The sequence below is a fragment of the Sceloporus occidentalis genome, unplaced genomic scaffold, assembly GCF_023333645.1.
Source record: "Sceloporus occidentalis isolate IW3139 unplaced genomic scaffold, rSceOcc1.0.p SCAF_213, whole genome shotgun sequence".
NCBI lineage: Eukaryota > Metazoa > Chordata > Lepidosauria > Squamata > Phrynosomatidae > Sceloporus > Sceloporus occidentalis.
The window spans coordinates 261,978-280,120 of NW_028317193.1; the positions used below are offsets into that span (position 1 = coordinate 261,978).

An 18,143-nucleotide genomic window follows, 5' to 3' on the forward strand; every position below is an offset into this window, starting at 1 on the left:
ACAGACACAGTGAGGTATATTGTAAGAAGTATCAATGTGCTTTTTCCTCCCCGCCCCTCCTTATCCAGGAGTTTCTCGCTGAAAACAGCAAAAAATAACAGATAAGCTGAAACCTGACTTCCACCGAAATAAAGTACATTTAAAAGAAATGCCCCGTTATTACTCGCTGCTGCTGCTGCTGCTGCTGCCGCTGCCGCTGCCGCCGCCGCCGCCGCCGCCGCTTTCAATTTCCCTCCCAGCTTTCTCTGCAGCTTCGCAGCGTCACGTGACCACTCCAGTCACGTGACCCGTGATGTCGTCAGAGGTCCTTCTGCTGGATGGGAACGAGCTGCTACTGTGCGCGTATGAGAGAGGAGAGCGCGGCTGAGGATCGGCTGGGGCTCTGTCTCCAGGCGGGCGGTGAAGATGGTGGCGGCTTCTTGCCCTCGCAGGCTCGCCAGGCGATCTCGCTCAGCTATCGTGGCGGCTCTGACCGTGCTGCTCATTCAGACTCTCATCGTGTGGAATTTCAGCAGCCTGGATTCTGGGGATGAGCAGAGAGGAGGAGGCGGCGGCGCTGCTGCTGCGGGAGGCAGCAGCCGGGAGAAGAGGGACCGGGGAAGCGACAGAGATGATTCCCGGCTAGGACATCAGCAGCCTCAGCATCAACGAGTCGCGCGAGCTGCTGCGGCTGCCCTGCACAGCCAGGCTCTGGTAAGTGCTTGCATGGCGGTAGACCCCGGCTCCTGCTCTCCGATCCTCAGACGTGCAGCTGCACCGCACTGGCTTTTTTTTGTTGTATAATATCCCCCAAATATTTAGCTCATAAATGCACCTATCAATAAATGAGGATCTCTGGCACGGCGCGGAGAATGGCAGGATATTACCTGAGTAGAGAGGCGCAGCCGCGGCCCCGGAGCTGTGCAATGAATTAAAGATGCTGGAAAGTAAAGAGCTGCCTGCTGGGTTTTCGTGGTGTGCGCTGCATGGCGGCTTCAGCCCAAATTCCTGCACAAACTTTTCATGGATGTGTGATCCCGGGAAGGACGGCGTCTTCTAGTCCAATAAACTTGCCTTGCATGGCGATGGCTGCTGATCTTCCTCGCTGCAACCTGCGGCGCCCGGTTACCGGGGGTCACACAGTAGTGATGGTGAAATGGGCATCACTGCCACTTGACTGAGTCTAAATAGCGAGTCCGGGGCATTCATTGAGCTTTGTGAGCGGCGTTTATTAATGCCGGTCAGGCTGTTGGATGCCTCCTGCGAAGATCATGTGTGGTCTTCACAAAATAAAACCATTTCATGCCTGTGATGTGTTGGGATCGGACGTGATCCGGCAGAGTGCTTTCCCTGTAAATGCCCCTCATGCCATTTATCTCTCATGTCTGCTTGTGCTTACAAGTGACAACTGAGGCAAACTGTGATGGATCAGTGTGTGTGTGTGATGGATCAGTGTGTGTGTGTGACGGATCAGTGTGTGTGTGTGACGGATCAGTGTGTGTGTGTGTGTGACGGATCAGTGTGTGTGTGTGACGGATCAGTGTGTGTGTGACGGATCAATGTGTGTGTGTGACGGATCAATGTGTGTGTGACGGATCAGTGTGTGTGTGTGTGTGTGACGGATCAGTGTGTGTGTATGTGACGGATCAGTGTGTGTGTGTGTGTGACGGATCAGTGTGTGTGTGTGTGACGGATCAGTGTGTGTGTGTGTGTGTGACGGATCAGTGTGTGTGTGTGGGCGAATGGATCAGTGTGTGATGGATCAGTGTGTGTGTGTGTGTGTGTGGGCGGATGGATCAGTGTGTGATGGATCAGTGTGTGTGTGTGTGTGTGTGCGGATGGATCAGTGTGTGATGGATCAGTGTGTCTGTGTGTGTGACCGATCTGTGTATGTGTATAACAGGGAGGACAGGTTGCCTATAAACTGCAGGATAAGTGACCTATATGGTGGGGGTTCAACAGAAAAGAGCATGCATTTTACATGTAATTTTAAAGTATAGTGTAAAATGTGCCTTCTAATGTGTATTCATATCGGAGGTAAATAATAAGTTAACTATTTAAGACATTTAACTTAAGCGGTGTGAGGGATCTTTAGCAGTTCCTGTGGTGGACTGGTCATGGTCAGGGGAACCATCACTGGTGACTGGTTATAGCTGGTTGGGGGGATATCAATATTTTGAAGTATCATAGTTGGACTTTATCATCCATCTGGTTGAGGAGCAGTCAGCAACTGGGGACCTGTGTTTTAGGGCCATCTAGAAAAACTGGTTCTTGTTTTGTTCTGTGGAGGAGAGATATTAGATTTTTGTAGGGTTTTTCACCCATGGGCTAAAGGGATGGACAGGACATTAAAACATTATTTTTAAAGAATGTGGTCATAGCAGTTGTCTCTTCATGGAAGGTTAGAGTTCCTGCTTCTTTCCATTGGGGGAAGTTATAAAAGATTTGGTTCTTTTTTAAACGTTTTTGGAAATTCAGCATCGGCAGTTTTGCTGATGGACTATTCATCGTGTACGTTATTAGACTTTAAACACAGAAGGGTATAGTCACTGGTTACTGTTGCAGAGTCTACTAATGGGAGAAGACTTCTGACATAGGAGAAGCTAATGGTCCTGGCAGCTGGTTATCGCTGCTAACAGTAGTGTGTTATATTATAGGGGTCTGGTTACAAAAGGCATTGTAAGCAGGGTCCCTCTCACCTTTTTGTTTCTTTGTTTTGTGATGTCCTTGTTATATCCTGTTTGTACAGCGCTGCAGAGTATGATGGCACTATATCAATCAATAAGTAGTATTAAACGAGGGTCTTTAGGTGACCCAGATGACAGGTGGTTCCATTAAGTGTCATCTGTAGGTCATATTTACTAGAAGGTTGTTGGCGCAGGGTCCTCCGCTATTGTCTGTTATATGAGCCCTTTTATAGCACAGGTAACGCCACGCTTAGAACATGTTTATAAGAGACTTAACAAGTAACGGCTTCTCGTTACCCAGCTTTGGCTATAGCTAAAGGCGCTTAATTAAGCCGAAGCACGCAGGTATTGGTATATACATTTTTTTTTGAAGGGGGCTCTCTTATGTATTATGGCAGATGGTTGCCAGCTGTTAAAATATGTTTTAATGAAAGCAAGTTAAAATTTCACTAACTGTGTTTTTTATTATTTTAGTATTTAATCACAAGAATGGTTGGGAATAGGTCGTAATTTTTTTAACTGGCACTAAATTTGTCACAGTGCTGGGAAGAATATTCACTATTTTGTTGGCAAAACTTATAGGTATATTCTAATTAGAAGACCAGGAATAAGTCAAGTGGAGCCCCTTGAGAAATGTTGGTGGAACCGAAGCTGCCCGTTTTATATACAGATTCCTCGGGCAAACTTGGAAGATGCTGGTAATGAAAAGATGCTGCTAGAGTTTTCTCAAGTCAGAAATCGCGTCTCCCGTTAAGGCTCTATCGTAATAACCCATTAAGTTGTTGAACTACCACTCCCATAGTTTTATCAGAGCAAAGTCTAAGGATCATGGGACTTGTAGTTCAGCTGGTATGCCACCCCTTGGTTATTCTAGCACTTAGAAAAGGCAGCATCCAAATATGCCGTTCTCTCTGTGCCATATTTTCTTTTCTCGTCTAATGACGGTAGAATTTCAGCAGGGCACACCACATGCGCCGCAGCCGTGCCCGTCTTTCTTTCCATTTTCATAGTAACCAGAAAGGACGTTTCAACCGTCAAAAAGTGTTCGATGTGTCTGGAACTGCTCCAGTCTATACCATTAACCACAGGGCACTTTTCTTGGAGTGCAATTTTCCAATAGCATCTGACAGATGTTGTCTTGTGAGTGGCTTTATATTACAGTAATTCGGTTTCCTTTGAGAGGATTTAAGATTGCAATGTTTCTACTGAAACTAGTGGCACGGCCGCTTCCTTTTCGGTGTAAAAAAAAAACAACAAAATATTTATAGAGAATTAATTTTTTTATTCCATTTTAAAGTAATAAGGGAACAGTGTGAGAGGCCACAGACAAACTTGGTCAGTTCATACGTGGCATCCGATCATTCATTCTAACTCCGTCTGGCTTATGTCTGAAATATGTCGTGTCTTTTTGCCTTACCGATTAATATTTGCAGTCTGAAGCATATATTTAATTGTTTACTCTTTTAGTTAATTGGATTTATGTGTTGGTTGTTTTTTTTTTGTTTTTTTTTTTGCTATAAGTACTCATCAGAATCTCCAACATTACAGGGTGTGTTTTTCAACCGTTGGAAGACAAAGTCCCCTTTATACATCGAAGCCAAAATACTTATTCATTCCTGTCGTCATCTTACAATATAAGCAGAAGGGGAAAAGCAGCTCCTCTGTTTAAGTTTGGCACTATATAAATGACTAAAAATATATATATGATTTTGGCCACTGCACTTTTTTTATTTTTATTTTAATTTTCCATTCTCGAGTGTAAAAAATAAAAATACATAGATATCGGGACCACAGCTGACGTTTTTAATTGTGTTTACGTACTTTGAGCCATTTGTGGTGTTAACTTTAACATGGAGGCTAGAAAATGGAGGCTATGTGTAAGTGTGTGTGTATATGTTATACATATATAATTTGAACAGAAGCCTTAATTGGGAAAGCAAGGTTTGGCCAAAATGTGAGGTAGAGATATATTTGGAGTTTTCTGTGAGCCCGAGGAAGGCTCGGCAAGTCCACGCCAACGTCGCTTGTGTGCTCTTCTTTTTTTAGGAATAGGCTATTCTTATATTATTCAAGCTCCAGAAATGACTGGATGGCTCATATGCTTCATATATTCAGAACAAAAGGTCATAACGCCGTGGAAGCTAAACAGGGATGCTTGAAGAAGTGAACTTTTACAGGAAAAATAGTCGTTTCTGGAAGTTTGTTTCCTGTGGTGGTGATAGTGTGTACGTAGGGGGATTATTTTTACTTTTTTTATTATTTATTTTTTAGGAGTATTGAGCCACGGCGAGAATGCAGATAACCATATCCAGTGCTTTACCCAGCAGAGATAAGCTGTTTCTGCAATAAAAAAAATAAATAAATTGAAGATTTTAATAATTTTGCTACTTCTCTGCAATCCAACACTCAAGCAGTTAAATTGAAAATAAATGTAAAATGCGGGAAAATACTTTTTGCTGCCTCAGGTACTTTACTCGCTGCTCTGGTCAGTAAGGGTTAACCTGACTTGGTCAACATGACTAAAAAAAAATATTTTTAGCACTTTTAAATTTAACTGTACATGACGTCCATCAGCTCGTAACCTTCACATCCGGAGCCAGCCGAATAGACTTAAAGAGGGACTCGGAGATTCCATTCCTTTTAGAATGATATTTTTAGTGCTACGTTTTTGGAACTACGTTTACTGTTCGGCACCAAAATGTCACTTAAATGTAAAAGTGTATCTACTATGCCAAATAGTAACAAAAATAAAATAAGAATAATTCTCTACGGAGCTCGTTTATGTCCCGGTTTGTTGCAAAACAAAGTAGATTTCTCTTTTCCCTGTAAATTTCTAGCATTGTATAAATATATGAATAATATTGGTTAAGTATGGTGGGAGAGGAGGCGCTCTCGGTAGTAAGTAACAAATGTGTCAATGTTGCCAAAAATTGGTTCAATGTATAAAATCTGTTATGTTTACAGCAAAACCAATATATGTATAACATATGCTGTAGTCCTGTATATAATATAATGCATAATGTCTTAAGAAAATGTAAAGGGGGAGTCTCATGGGGGGGTTCTCATTGCACATAAAATCCAGTGCTGTATCCAGTATTAACCAAAACCTGATTTATATGTTGTTTGGTTCCAATAAACTACAATTATTTGTAGACCTGGAGGCTTCCATTGTTAGCCATGTGATATTTCGCTTGACATTCCCTGCACTTGAGCTGATTCTTTATGGCAACGTTAATAAAGTCCCTTCCTCCATAGACTTCCATTAGTCACAGTGTCTAGCTGGAGGATTGAGACCGAGCCATTCTATTTTTACCACAGGCGGTACGATAAGGAGTTTGGGCTAAATTAACAGAGCTTAGAACACATACAAATGGCTAATATACGGCAGCCTGAAAAGATTATATTATGCAAAAGTAGAACTGTTTAAAAAAAAAAAAAAAAAAAAAGAAATTGGCAAAATTCTTCTGAAAACATATTTTTAATTTGATACTTGTAATAATAAAAAAAAAGATTGGAGTTTTCCTTGAAAGTTTTTCCACCTCTCTCTGCATACATCGGGTCCTATCTCGGAGAACCACAGAGCCTGATAACCAAAGATAGCCCTTTACAAATAAAATAATCTAAAAATCACTAATAGCGTTTCTGCCGTTTGAACAAGGAGAAAAATGCGAGATAAGCCCTCGTGCTAATCGTGTTGACAGCCATTTTGCGACATCTTGTTTGAAAGCATTGTCTTAATCAGCCCGGGGGGGAAGAGTCAATGAGGTGAACACAAGAGTCGAAAGGGAATTCTCATCCAAAGGCGCGCACCTATCTATCGCGTTACTCGGAATCGGCCCATCTGTTGCCGTCTCCCAAAGAATTCACTGGAATTGGAAATATGACTTTTTATTAACCCCTTAAGGACAATGGGCGGTTCCTAAACCCGTTGAAAACAATGCATTTTGAGCCCGTGCATGTACGGGCTTTGTCATTAAGGGGTTAATGTCGTGTGTCCCAACTTACTATGGGGTTTTAATCATCGGCCTAAAAAAGTCAGCGCTCAAATGCCAACGCGTTTGTTAATATGTGAAATGTAACTCTTGTTAAATCATTTTTTTATGCAAAACTCTTCTTTTTTCTTTCCCCTATTTTCCTACTAATTCAGAAAACATGTTTTCCAACAGCCAGAAACTCTCACTACACTTCCTCTAATTAGGACTTACTAATTGCTTTTGAATTAGCGGAATTTCTGTGAGAAAGCGTTTATTCAAACTTTGGATTGTTACAAATGAAAGGAAAATAGCGGTTTCCCATTTTTTGTATTAAGTGCGCTTATTTCATTTTTTTTGTGCAGTAATGGAATTTTTCAGAATGTCGGCTTGATTGAGTCTCGGTAGCAAAGCAATTTTCAGATTGACTTTTCAGCGGGCTGTAATTAATATTTATTCTGAAATTCTAATTAGTCTGTTCCCTTTTCCAAAAAAACCAAAAACGGATAGGGCTTGCCAAGGAATATGGATCTAATTGTTGCACCGCAGCTCTCGGGATCCCTGTGCATTATTTTGCTGGCTGAGAGTCAGGGGAGTTGTATGTGGAGATACAGTATATATTCACACTTTTTTTTTGGGGCAACCATTTTAATGTCCTAAATATAACATTTTTAATCTTGGAACCCATAACATTTTCTTTAAATAATAAAAATATATATAATATTTTGAATGTTTTTCTATAAAGACATTTATTTACCCTTTTTATACAATTAATTCTGCCGTATATCTTATTGTATAAAGCATGTCTATCTGTAAACCCAATTTAAGGAAATTTGTTGCATTTTAATGAGGTTGTATAATTGATCATAGTATACAGGCCAGCGGATGGACTTCAGTTAAATCATTGGCGTTGCTGGGTTTGTGCAGTGATTGGCTAAAGTGTCTAGCAGGGCTTTCTTAGCGTTGCATACCTTCCAACAGTCTCTGGTCCTGCAGTCCCAGGTTGATGCCACACTATTCCACTTTTGTGGTCAATGGGGAGCATGGGCTGGTTGGGGAGATCCTCTGATCAGCCCAGGGAGGTGATAAAGCAATGGAAGGTTTTGCTTTTGCAACACAGACCTCCTTGGCAGGTTCCACATACTCGCCTCGTAACTCCGTTACTTGGGGGCTAATCAGGAGACCATGCCTCTCACTATGCCCACTCCTAGGACCATCATTGCCTATCTCCACTTCTTGCCTCAACCCCCAACACAGGTGTCCTTTAGTGGTATTTTGGACCACTGCAGCCTCCATAAGTCACCAACTTTACAGAGTTCTGCTACCTGCAAAAATAAAAAATAATAATAATAAAATTTTTTTAATTAAATAATAAAAAAGGGGGAGAGCCAGCAATGAGATCTAAAAATAAAACCGCTCCTTACAATGGACCTCAATGGAACGTGGCTGTTGGGTCTGTTTGTATTTTTTCATTACAAAATGCTTTAAATAAAAATAGTTTGTTGCTTTAGTTGCTGGGTTGAGCAATGTCCATGGCCGGTTTAACACTTTAAATGCTAGGGTTGATCAACCCCCTTAATCCCCTACTCCCCATGAATTAACTTCACAGAATAGTTGGTTTATTGGTACGCCGAAATAAAACAGCCAACTATTGGGACCATAATAACTCATGTTCCACTCAACAGGGAATAGTCCCTCACAAAGCAGATTTTAATTAATTGAGAGTATTATGTCGTGGACAAATTGTTTTGTATTTTGTGCGAGAGCTTTTTGCAGATGTTCTCTTTGAGACGAGTGCCTGTTCGTTTACCTCTTTTAGCCCGAGAGCCAGCTGTTATTAAAAACAAAAAGGCATAAATACAAATCCCACTTACTTCTCATCAAGTACTGCAGATGGAAGTATTTACAGTGTAAAACTCGCTCATTACCTGCTATTTTGTGTATAATTGTCTTTTTTTTTTTCTGTACAGAAGTCTGTAGAGGATACCTGGCTGGGAGGCTGTGCTAGAACAGAAGCCAGTTTCTAAGTTGAATCCCCAATCTCTCTCCTGAAAAACATTTTTTTTTAATCTGAATATAACTTCTTCCTCGCCTGGTTTTAACATTAACCCTTTAGGGTAAGCAGAGAAGGTCAATGGGATTTGGTAGCAAAACGGACCATAACTGATTATTTCCCGTATCCTAATCTGTTACTCCCCCCCCCCATTACTAAGGGGGCTGCCACCACCAATTAACTTCCACCAAAGGGGAAGAACAACTTAATGATGCGAAAGAATTACGCGTATCCATTGACAAGCTGTTAAGATGTTCGGGCCCGGTGACAAAGCGAATAGGTTAATGCATATAGGTTGGATAGTTAGCCCTGTAAATAATATAGGTTACCATGGTGTTTTATTGGGCATTGGGTAGTCCTATTCTATACATTACCAGTGCCGTTAACTGTTTCATTGCTGGCCTGGGAGATTTAGATTTTGTTACTTGATTAGTGCTTCCACTTGAAGACACGTGCTAATTGAAATGCTAAACAATTGTTCTTTCACGAAGTCTGTCATCCCCTCCTAAAATCTGAAATCGGCCCCGGGGCCGTGACTCATGTAACGCATGGATGCTCTTTTTAAATTCCATACATATTTCCATGCCCTTTCCCCAAATACCAAGCTGCTTTCCATTAATTGACATCATGCGTTGCTAAAAGACCTCTTTTATTTCCTCCCGGAGTTCCAGCCACTTCTGTTGACAGCGAGAAAATAATTCAATGAACATAGTGTCGTCATTTTTTTTTGCTCTCTTTACCAGTGAGAATACATTTAATTAGAAATACCCAGAGATCCACCAGATTCTGGTTACTGTAAAATGTTTTATGTGCATTAAAATGTTATTTAATAATAAATACTTAGTTTTGTAATATATTCATAAATAGCTGTCCATCAAAAATTATTTTGAGGGTTGTCTTTTTCCTAATGGACAAAATGGTATTTAAGTGGTAATTTTGCCCAGTGGTATACGCATAACATAGACGTATAGGAATGAAATGGCTAACGATCAGTATTCTTATGTGCCCCACATTTTAATTAGTGCCTGTTTTTGAAATTTAATTAGATTTAAATTTAAATATTTGATACACGGAGAAAAAGGCCATATTTTAGAGTAACTTAGTGGAGAGCCACTGAAACTGGAGTAACCTTTTTTGTTCGTTTTTTTTATTTATTTTTTTTGAGGCGGTTGCATCGAACGCAGTTTGGTATTCAAAAGGTTAAACATGAGCCGTGACTTGGTGTCCAAAGTTAACTAGCGAAACTCCTTTAGATTTGTCAGCTTATTGGATACACTCTACGGTTATATTGTTACCATAGGTCAAGAATGCTCGGCTCAATCAGCTAAGGGGGACCGAGAAGTGGATAAGTGATATCGATTTCCAGCAGAATTGGTAAGAGTTAATACAGTGAATGGGAATTAAGGCATAGATAATTATTTATTGTTTTATAGCGCCATCAGATTCCGCAGCACTGTACAAAAGTTAGACAGGACATAACGTTTAGTATATAACATAAACTCAAATGAGCTTACAATCTAGAGACAAGCATTCCTAGAACGTCAGAGGGTGTAGGCTACCTGGAGCTCTCTCCCTCCTCTGGTGGCTTCCTAAAGGATAATGGTAAGCTGCGGTGGTGCTAGCCCCAGACGGCCTGTAATGCGTGTGAGTGTGATGGGAGTATGTGTGACTGAATGTCGTCCTGCTGTTAGTAGAATGAGTAAAACGGAGGAGAACATCACCTGGAGACTCCTGGCCAAACATGGAGAGCTCGGAGGTATGGATGTAAGGCTTCCTTTATCATAAAGGGAGGCTAGAGGCCAACTAAGGTGTGAGATCTCAGAACAGGTACGGGCCAAACGGCTCTTATCTGTGGTCAAATTCTTTGTTTCGCAGGTCTGTAGGTGAACACTTTCGGTGAAGGTATTGTTGTAGGAAACCCCCAAATAAAATGCCATTTAAATTTCATAACAGTGAATCACTTAAAAACAAACAGTGTGTTTTGTTCTTTATATACCTTACCTTTAATAAAAATCCCCTTATTATGCTCCCACGCGTTGTTTTGCTTGTTCCTCTTTAGACCCTTAAATGTAGACCTTCATATTTATTGACTCGCTGGATGACGTATGGCTTGTGCATCACCAGAATGCAAAAAACTTACAAACTATAACAAGGTCATTTTTCTTTTGTTTTTATGTTTTATTTCCACTGAAACTACTGAACAATATATAATAAAACAATTAACAAAGACGTATTTATGCTCCAACGATCAACAGTGTAGTTTAAAGCTTGTGGGATGAAACAAATTATAGGCTTTTTTCAGAAAATAGTGATTGAAGATAATTGTAGCAAAAAGCAAAGCCGTTCTTCTGCACTGTGTTCATCACTGGCGTTTTTTAATTATATATATATTTTTTTTTTTTACTCATTTTAAGGTAAAATTAAGAAAATCTGGATTTTCTTTACATCCTTTTTACATTCAGAATGGGAGCGCATTTAACTGATGTCACAGATGACATGGGGAACTTTATACAAGACTTTGGACTCCTGTTGGGGTAATTAAGTGGTTCCTATAAAATGGGTAAAAATATGCGTCCTGCAGATCATGCCCTGTTGTATGTATTTTCCATAAGCACCCCGCAGTTAAAAGGAGATATCTGCTAACCTTGGTATGGATGGCTTGGAAGCTGCTGTTGGGAGAAACGCATTGGGTCTGGGGCTTCCCAGGAATTTTCCAATGACAAATTGCACCAATTTTGATATTTTTTCACATAAGATTGAGAACTTGACTGTTAAGTGTTAATAAGCGTGTTTGATCTACTCATTATTAAAAATGCACCCCACGCTTATTGTTGGCATTCAATAAAGGCTTGAGTTTTTAAAGTTCTTTTGGGTTTCTTGCTCGGTGTTACTGTTCCTTTTAAGAAGCACGGGAAGCCTGCAGTGAGAATAGTTATTGTACCAACATAAAGCCGAGATCTCACCGCTGATAAAGCGACCGGTCCGGCTTCTTCTTCTTCTCCTCCTTTTTTTTATTTTTTATTTTTTGAAGTGTCAAAACAATTCTGTAATGAGCGTTCATCAGACAGATGAGTCCTTATGGATATTGGAGTATTTGATGTTCTATTTTTGGAACATGATGCTGCCGGAAAACGGGGATAACTGGCCTTTCATGTCTGCTGTGGATTAGTTAAACTACTTACTAATGCTGTTTCAGGATTTGCTTACAAAGAATTGATATCTTTCTTGTGTAGCCGTCACATTCTGTAAGGATGTGCTAAGGGGGTTTTGCAAGTATGTAAGAACCCTTGATTTCTTTGATTCCAGCGGTGGAATATATTTATCGGGTTTGCTTTTGTTGACGCTATGCGTCTGTTGGCCTCTCCAGAAGCCCATTTAGGTTTCAGACGCATTGCTGCTTATAGGCGATAGGAATAGGTGAGCGTGTGGCTTAAGTAAATAGCTTCATGTGTACAGATCTCCGTCTGAACAGCTTGCTGCCTGTGACGAAGGACTACGCGTTTCACTCCTCTCTCTCTCTCTCTCTCTCTCTCTCGGTCCAATGGAGGGGATCTTCTCCACTGAAGATCTCAATTGGCTATTCAGATTAATGTGGGTGGCCACACCTCCACCCTGCCCACTTTTGGGGTTTTCCCGCCCCTCCCAAACTCTTGCCACTCCTTCAACACAGGAGTCCTAATTTAGGCATCTGAAATCGGGGTGGGGGGGTGCGTTTGTATTAAATACCCCCATTCAATGTATGCAATGGGAGCAGCTATGGAAACCTCTTCTTTTCCGTGTGTTCTGTGTTTTGTGGGTTCTTGTATGCCGTGTTGGGGTCCCTGTCCTGCATACATTATCCATGTTATGTGGCTGTCAGCACTGTTATTCCTTGACTCAAGGTCATAAACTCAATTTTGACAAATAATGATTGACACAGTTCCTCCATAAATCCATACCATGAAGGTAAAAGGCTGTCAGCGCGTGACATTTATTTGGTTAAAAGGAAATTTCTCCAGCGTAATTACATTGCGTGCGCCATAGATTGTAAGCTGGCGGGAGCAGGACGATCTTGTGTCCTTTTGTACCGATGTGTCATCAGGTGGTTACATTTCAGACAGCTCTGTGTCTCTAATGCAGTCTGTGGAGGCTCTGGGAGGTCTGCCCTGTAAGCAGCACGTTGGGCAGTGGGACACGGGGGGGTTACGGTGCCCCTAGGCGATATATTTGCACAGAAGATTAGGAAAAAGGAAGTATTTAGATCGTTTTAAGGACAATAGAATAAGTTATTCTAAAGGTTATAAGGCAAAGCAGGACCAAAAAGCTCATTTGTTACGATGATAGCCGTCACACGACCTTTAATGTATAGGAAACCTGTGTAGCTTTGCATAACAATTTTTCATCCCCTTGCATATGCATGGAGCGATTTTAGCCAGATCCCCTATGCAATTCCTTTCTTTCCGCACCTCTGACACGTTGTGTATGGCAGTTCTCACATGGGATTTACCCCGTGCCACCCAGCCCCAGCGCCGGCTCGCGCAGGAGTGTCAGAATTTGAGTTTACGGGATGGCTTGGATCAGTGGGGCAAACATGGCTTAATTTTAATGATTTACTTTCCAAACACCATTGACGTCTTTTCTTCAGACGTGTGAAATGCGCTGGTAGGATGTGCCGTCTGTCATGTAACCGTATGATGACCTTCCAGTCTTATGCATGAAAGCATCTATATGATGTACGAAAAGAAAAAATGCCCCACTTTGGCCCTTGTGGGCATCCTGAATGTCAGCGACTGGATGTTTTTACACTGATTATACAATTTTATTTTATTATGTATACTGCCTATTGATATAAAATGTTTTATTCTGCCTTTTAATACATTCTGGTTGGATGTAACTATTCCATATCCCAATATTGCAGCTGCCATAGACATGCAAATTGAAAAAGAAAATAGCTCGACGCTAGTTAAGGCTACGTTTAAACATAAATATGATTGTACAACAAGTTGATAATAGATTCTATTTAAAATTACATTTCCTACAAAGTAAATTACCATACTGCTTGCAGGGAATTGATTTATTGAGGCCGCTTTTGGAAATACAATTAGGATGCTGTAGACTTGGGATCCCGGTGAGTTCGGCTCTTAAACTGAAGTCCCTAGATGCCGGTCTGCAATTTTTGGAAGGATATAGCTCCTTTATTACTTCAATTCTCGTCACAGACAGTGGATATTAAGCAAAAAATGTGAACCTACTCTTAATATGTAAGAGTAACCCTTTTAGTTCCACGGTAGCAAAAATCTAGATGGGTTTTTAGAGGCACAGGACCCAGAATGAGTTAAATGGATCTTTTTAATGAAGTAAGAGAAAAAGCTACTGATTTTTTTTTTTATTTTTTTTTGTCGGCATCATTCATACTATATATGCGAAAGGTGTTTTCTCTTTTTGCACCCTAAAGGATTAAATGACCCCCCCCCCATCGACCATATATCATCTCCCAGCATTCCTTGTTATTTCAGGTAATTATGTAAATGTAAGCCTAAGGCCAAATTTAACAATACAACCTAATAAAAGAGAGCTAACCATCTATTGACGTCAGATCATCAGTGAAACCGCTCCTTTACGTCATTACTGGAAAATTAACTTAATTGGCGGCACGCAGATGGTTAATTCCATGCCTTGCTTCTTAAGAAACGTTACACTCCGTCATCGAAAGCGTTACATTGAGAACGCTCCCCGCATTCTCCGGTAAGGGAATGTTTTAATGAACGTGTTAAGTTATATTATCTTTGGGCATAACCTGTTACTTGATGGTAATTAGGTTTGAGTTATTAGTACGATTGTGGCTGATGAGCGCAGATAATGATACATTATTACTTACGGCACTAATTTTGTCACCTGCCAACTAGGTGTTTTAGTTTAATTGCCGTCACTGGGGTTCGCTATGTTTTATATCATGTACAGATGGTCAAAGCTTTTAATCACCTTTTCTCTGAGAAGATCATAGCGTTACGCAATGTCTGCTAGGCTGTACTGTCGTCTATGCGCGTACTTTAATATTATTTATGTGCTTGAGGGAAAGTGACTGCCGTGCCCTTGCCAACTCATATCAAGACTCTCACAATCAATTTGAGTTTCTTGCCCGGAATTCTGGTTGCTTACAACACTTGGCTATCACACCGCTGATTGTCTTTTGAGCGAAATAGTGGCATAGTAACACTGTTTGTGTGCCTTACTGATACTTATTGCTTGTTTATTATTCCTTTACTTTACTGCCATCCTTTAGGTTTATATTTTACTGCCAGGCAGATAATGTTTTTCAGGGTAATAAGATAGGGATGGAGCTAAGCCAGCTAAACCTCATTTTTCACTCTGGTCTTCAGCTCCTTGCATCTGTCCATAAGGACTAAATCGAGAACCTCTGGTCAAATTTAGAAACTCTGCAGGTTTGACCCGGAGTCTCCTGGTAAAGAGTGTCCTCAAGTCTTCTTGGTTACCATCTTCTTTGTGGAATTTGGCCACGCCTCTCTCCACCCACTTTCTCTCCTGCTTCCCGCCTACTTAATACTGTCAAGGACTAATCCCGTCCCTTTGCACAGCTAGCCCCGCCCCAAACATAATTTGACTGCCCTGCTCTTGTGAAGCCCATCCCCCAGCAGAGGGAGCGCTCTGGGTAGCCTAGCCTGAAAGGTTCTAACAATTTAAAAAAAAGACATAAATTGTATATAAGAAGAAAAAAATAGATGATTTTAAAATGTTCAAAATAAATACATGACCATTATTTTTTAATTGGAATTACTATATTTTTGGAATTGCTAAAATAGCTTTATCTAGGCTAGATTGGCCATTCTGCCATTCTAATGAAAACAGCTGGGATCCTGATGCCTTTAGGTGTTGGCACCTCTTAGCAAATGTTTTTTTTTAATTTTTTTATTTTATAGTTTAGGGCACTCATCCGCCAGTATGTACGTTTTTTTCCGTTTTTGTCCTTAAATGCTTGACTTTAGTGGGTGGAGGGTCGTTTTAAAGGTACATAGCTAACTTTATTAATTTTAGATTTTTCTGAGTAAATGGTGATCAATGTAACCGATTTCTTTTCTCTACATTATCGCATTGTATTCTCTTTAAAGGGGAATGCCCACCATAACGTTTTCTTTTTTTTTTTATATTGGCATTTAGCATTGTGGTAAACAATTTCTCAGTCTTAATTGCCCAGAGGGACCCCCTGACCAACTATAGGAAAGGGTACTTAATTGGCATAAGATGGACTTCATTAGCATTGCTGTAAAGAATCAGCTCAGTGTGGCGCTGGAATGTATGACTGCATACAAGGTCAACCTCAATGTGAGACAAAAACCCAGTTTTCTACAGAGCTACACTGCATTACAATATCCAATAATTGTAATTAGAAATAGCTATTTTTCTATAAGTCTCCCCCTTAGAAAATATAATAACCCAAGAATTGCTGAGATTGACCTTTAACAGAAAATGCGTAAAAAAAAAAATACTTTTTGCACACAAAGGTTCACGCTGTGGTATCGGGTACCTCCAAAAAGGTTCCACCCGATCAATTTTTTTCCGGCGACACAAAGCCTTACTCATGCTAATGATCCTTATTTTCCACATTTTCGAACTTTTAAAAGCAATATAGCTTTACTACTTTTTCAATTATGCCTGTGACTAATAATATTTTGATTTCAAACGACACGAGAAAACAAAATGAGAAAATTTTTAATATATATGTATGTGTATATACATATATTATTATTTTTTTTAAATCCCAGTAGTATGTATGAGTTATCAAAGAAAAAATGGGCTTGTTGCTAATTTCGTTTCTTAAAAAATATATTTTCCAAACTGCAGAACAACCTAAAAAATGCTGTTTGATATTTTTGATTTTCATGCTTTCGAGGTCGGTTTGCACAAAGTACCTCTGGCACACACTCCTAAAACGAGTACACCTCTTGGATCAGAAAATGCACACTCCGGTTTCTTCTGTATTCGCTTTGGATATAATACAAACTTAATACCTGTACTATCTTTTGATTCTGCTACTTGCTTGTATATACTTATATTGATTTGTCTTTTGTTTCTTTTAATGGACTTTATCATAATAAATAGATTTAGAACACAAAATGAGGCCATAATCTAAAACTACAGGTTCAGGGGCTTAGATGTAATGTAAGGAAGTTTTACTTTGCCGAGAGGATGGTAGTTAAGTGGAACAGCCTTACAGCTGAAGAGGTAAAGGGCGTTTAAACATGCATGGGATAGGCATATGGCTATCCTGAATCTAAGATATGACCGAAGACTGATTAAGAGAAAAAACAGGCAGACTAGACGACTAAATGGCGATTATGTGCTGTCACATTCTGTTTCTAAGCTAGAATAAAATAAATAGATTTGGTCAAAACGACGTTCTTTGTCTTTTTGTTCTTTTACTAAGTATATGCGCCAAATAAACGCTACTCGCTATACAATACAGCAAACGAGATTGGCAGATGATCTAGATTTAGGATACAAAATACTATAAATAATACAATAAACATTAATATTTAATTTATTGATCCAAGGAGAAATCTGATTGCTGTTTGGAGTGGAGAAGGAAATTTTCCCCACAAAATCTGAAAAATCATAATTTTAAATATTTTTTTTTAATTTTCTGCATTCTTTTCGATCAAACGAAGGAAGGAGAAGTAGAAGGGTTGAACTTGATGGACTTGGGTCTTTTTTCATCCTAAATGACTGTTAATACGTCAGAATGTTATAATTTGATTAACAGCGCTTTGCCCAGCTCCGTATGACTATTTAGTCTTGCTGGGTTATGGCCATGAAGAATAGCGCTTGTTTGTCGTGAATGAATTTGCCGTGCCACTTATCCCGGTGTCCCTGGGGAGTCCTGTGGCATATAATGAAGAAGGATTTCTACAATTCAGATTGCGAGCGGCGCTACAGCGGAGAGAGCAGACCGGCGGACAAACATAAACAGATATTGGAAATCTCATTAAGTAATACATACCGTGCGTCTCCTCTCGGGAGAAATAAAGTCCAATAAAGGGGACTCGCTGATGTTTCTACAATAACATTCATTGGGAAAAAAACTGCTCCGGAAAAAATTTCTGGTAAAGGATTCTTACGTCTGATAAAATCGCTAGAAGATTGAACTGCGCAGGATCTATCGATCACGTCTACGCTTCCAAATGCTGATAAGCGTCATGTTTAAAGAATGAAAATCACTTTAAAAAAGTTTTTATTTAAATGTATTTTGTACATAATTATGTAGGAGTCTTTAAATAGCTTCTATGACAGATAAAGCACTTAAGGTAATATATATATACAACGTGGTGCATGCATTAAGTGCTCGCTCAGAAGCAGACTGTTTAAAGGGACAGCTTACAATCACATGCTGGAGGGAAGGGGCAAACGGGGGGATTCGGCAGACCCCCTCCATGCATTTGTAATAGCAACACCCCAAGA

At 40.1% G+C, this 18,143-nt stretch overlaps 1 protein-coding gene across 1 annotated transcript in view; it reads left to right on the forward strand.

The window, feature by feature from the left end:
- Window positions 1-405: 405 nt before the first annotated feature.
- Window positions 406-18,143, forward strand: part of XYLT1 (xylosyltransferase 1) — a 123,759-nt gene continuing 106,021 nt past the window's right edge. Inside the window, exon 1 of the mRNA XM_089502826.1 lies at window positions 406-693. Coding sequence (XP_089358952.1) covers window positions 406-693 — 288 coding nt within the window. The remainder of the gene's footprint in view (window positions 694-18,143) is intronic.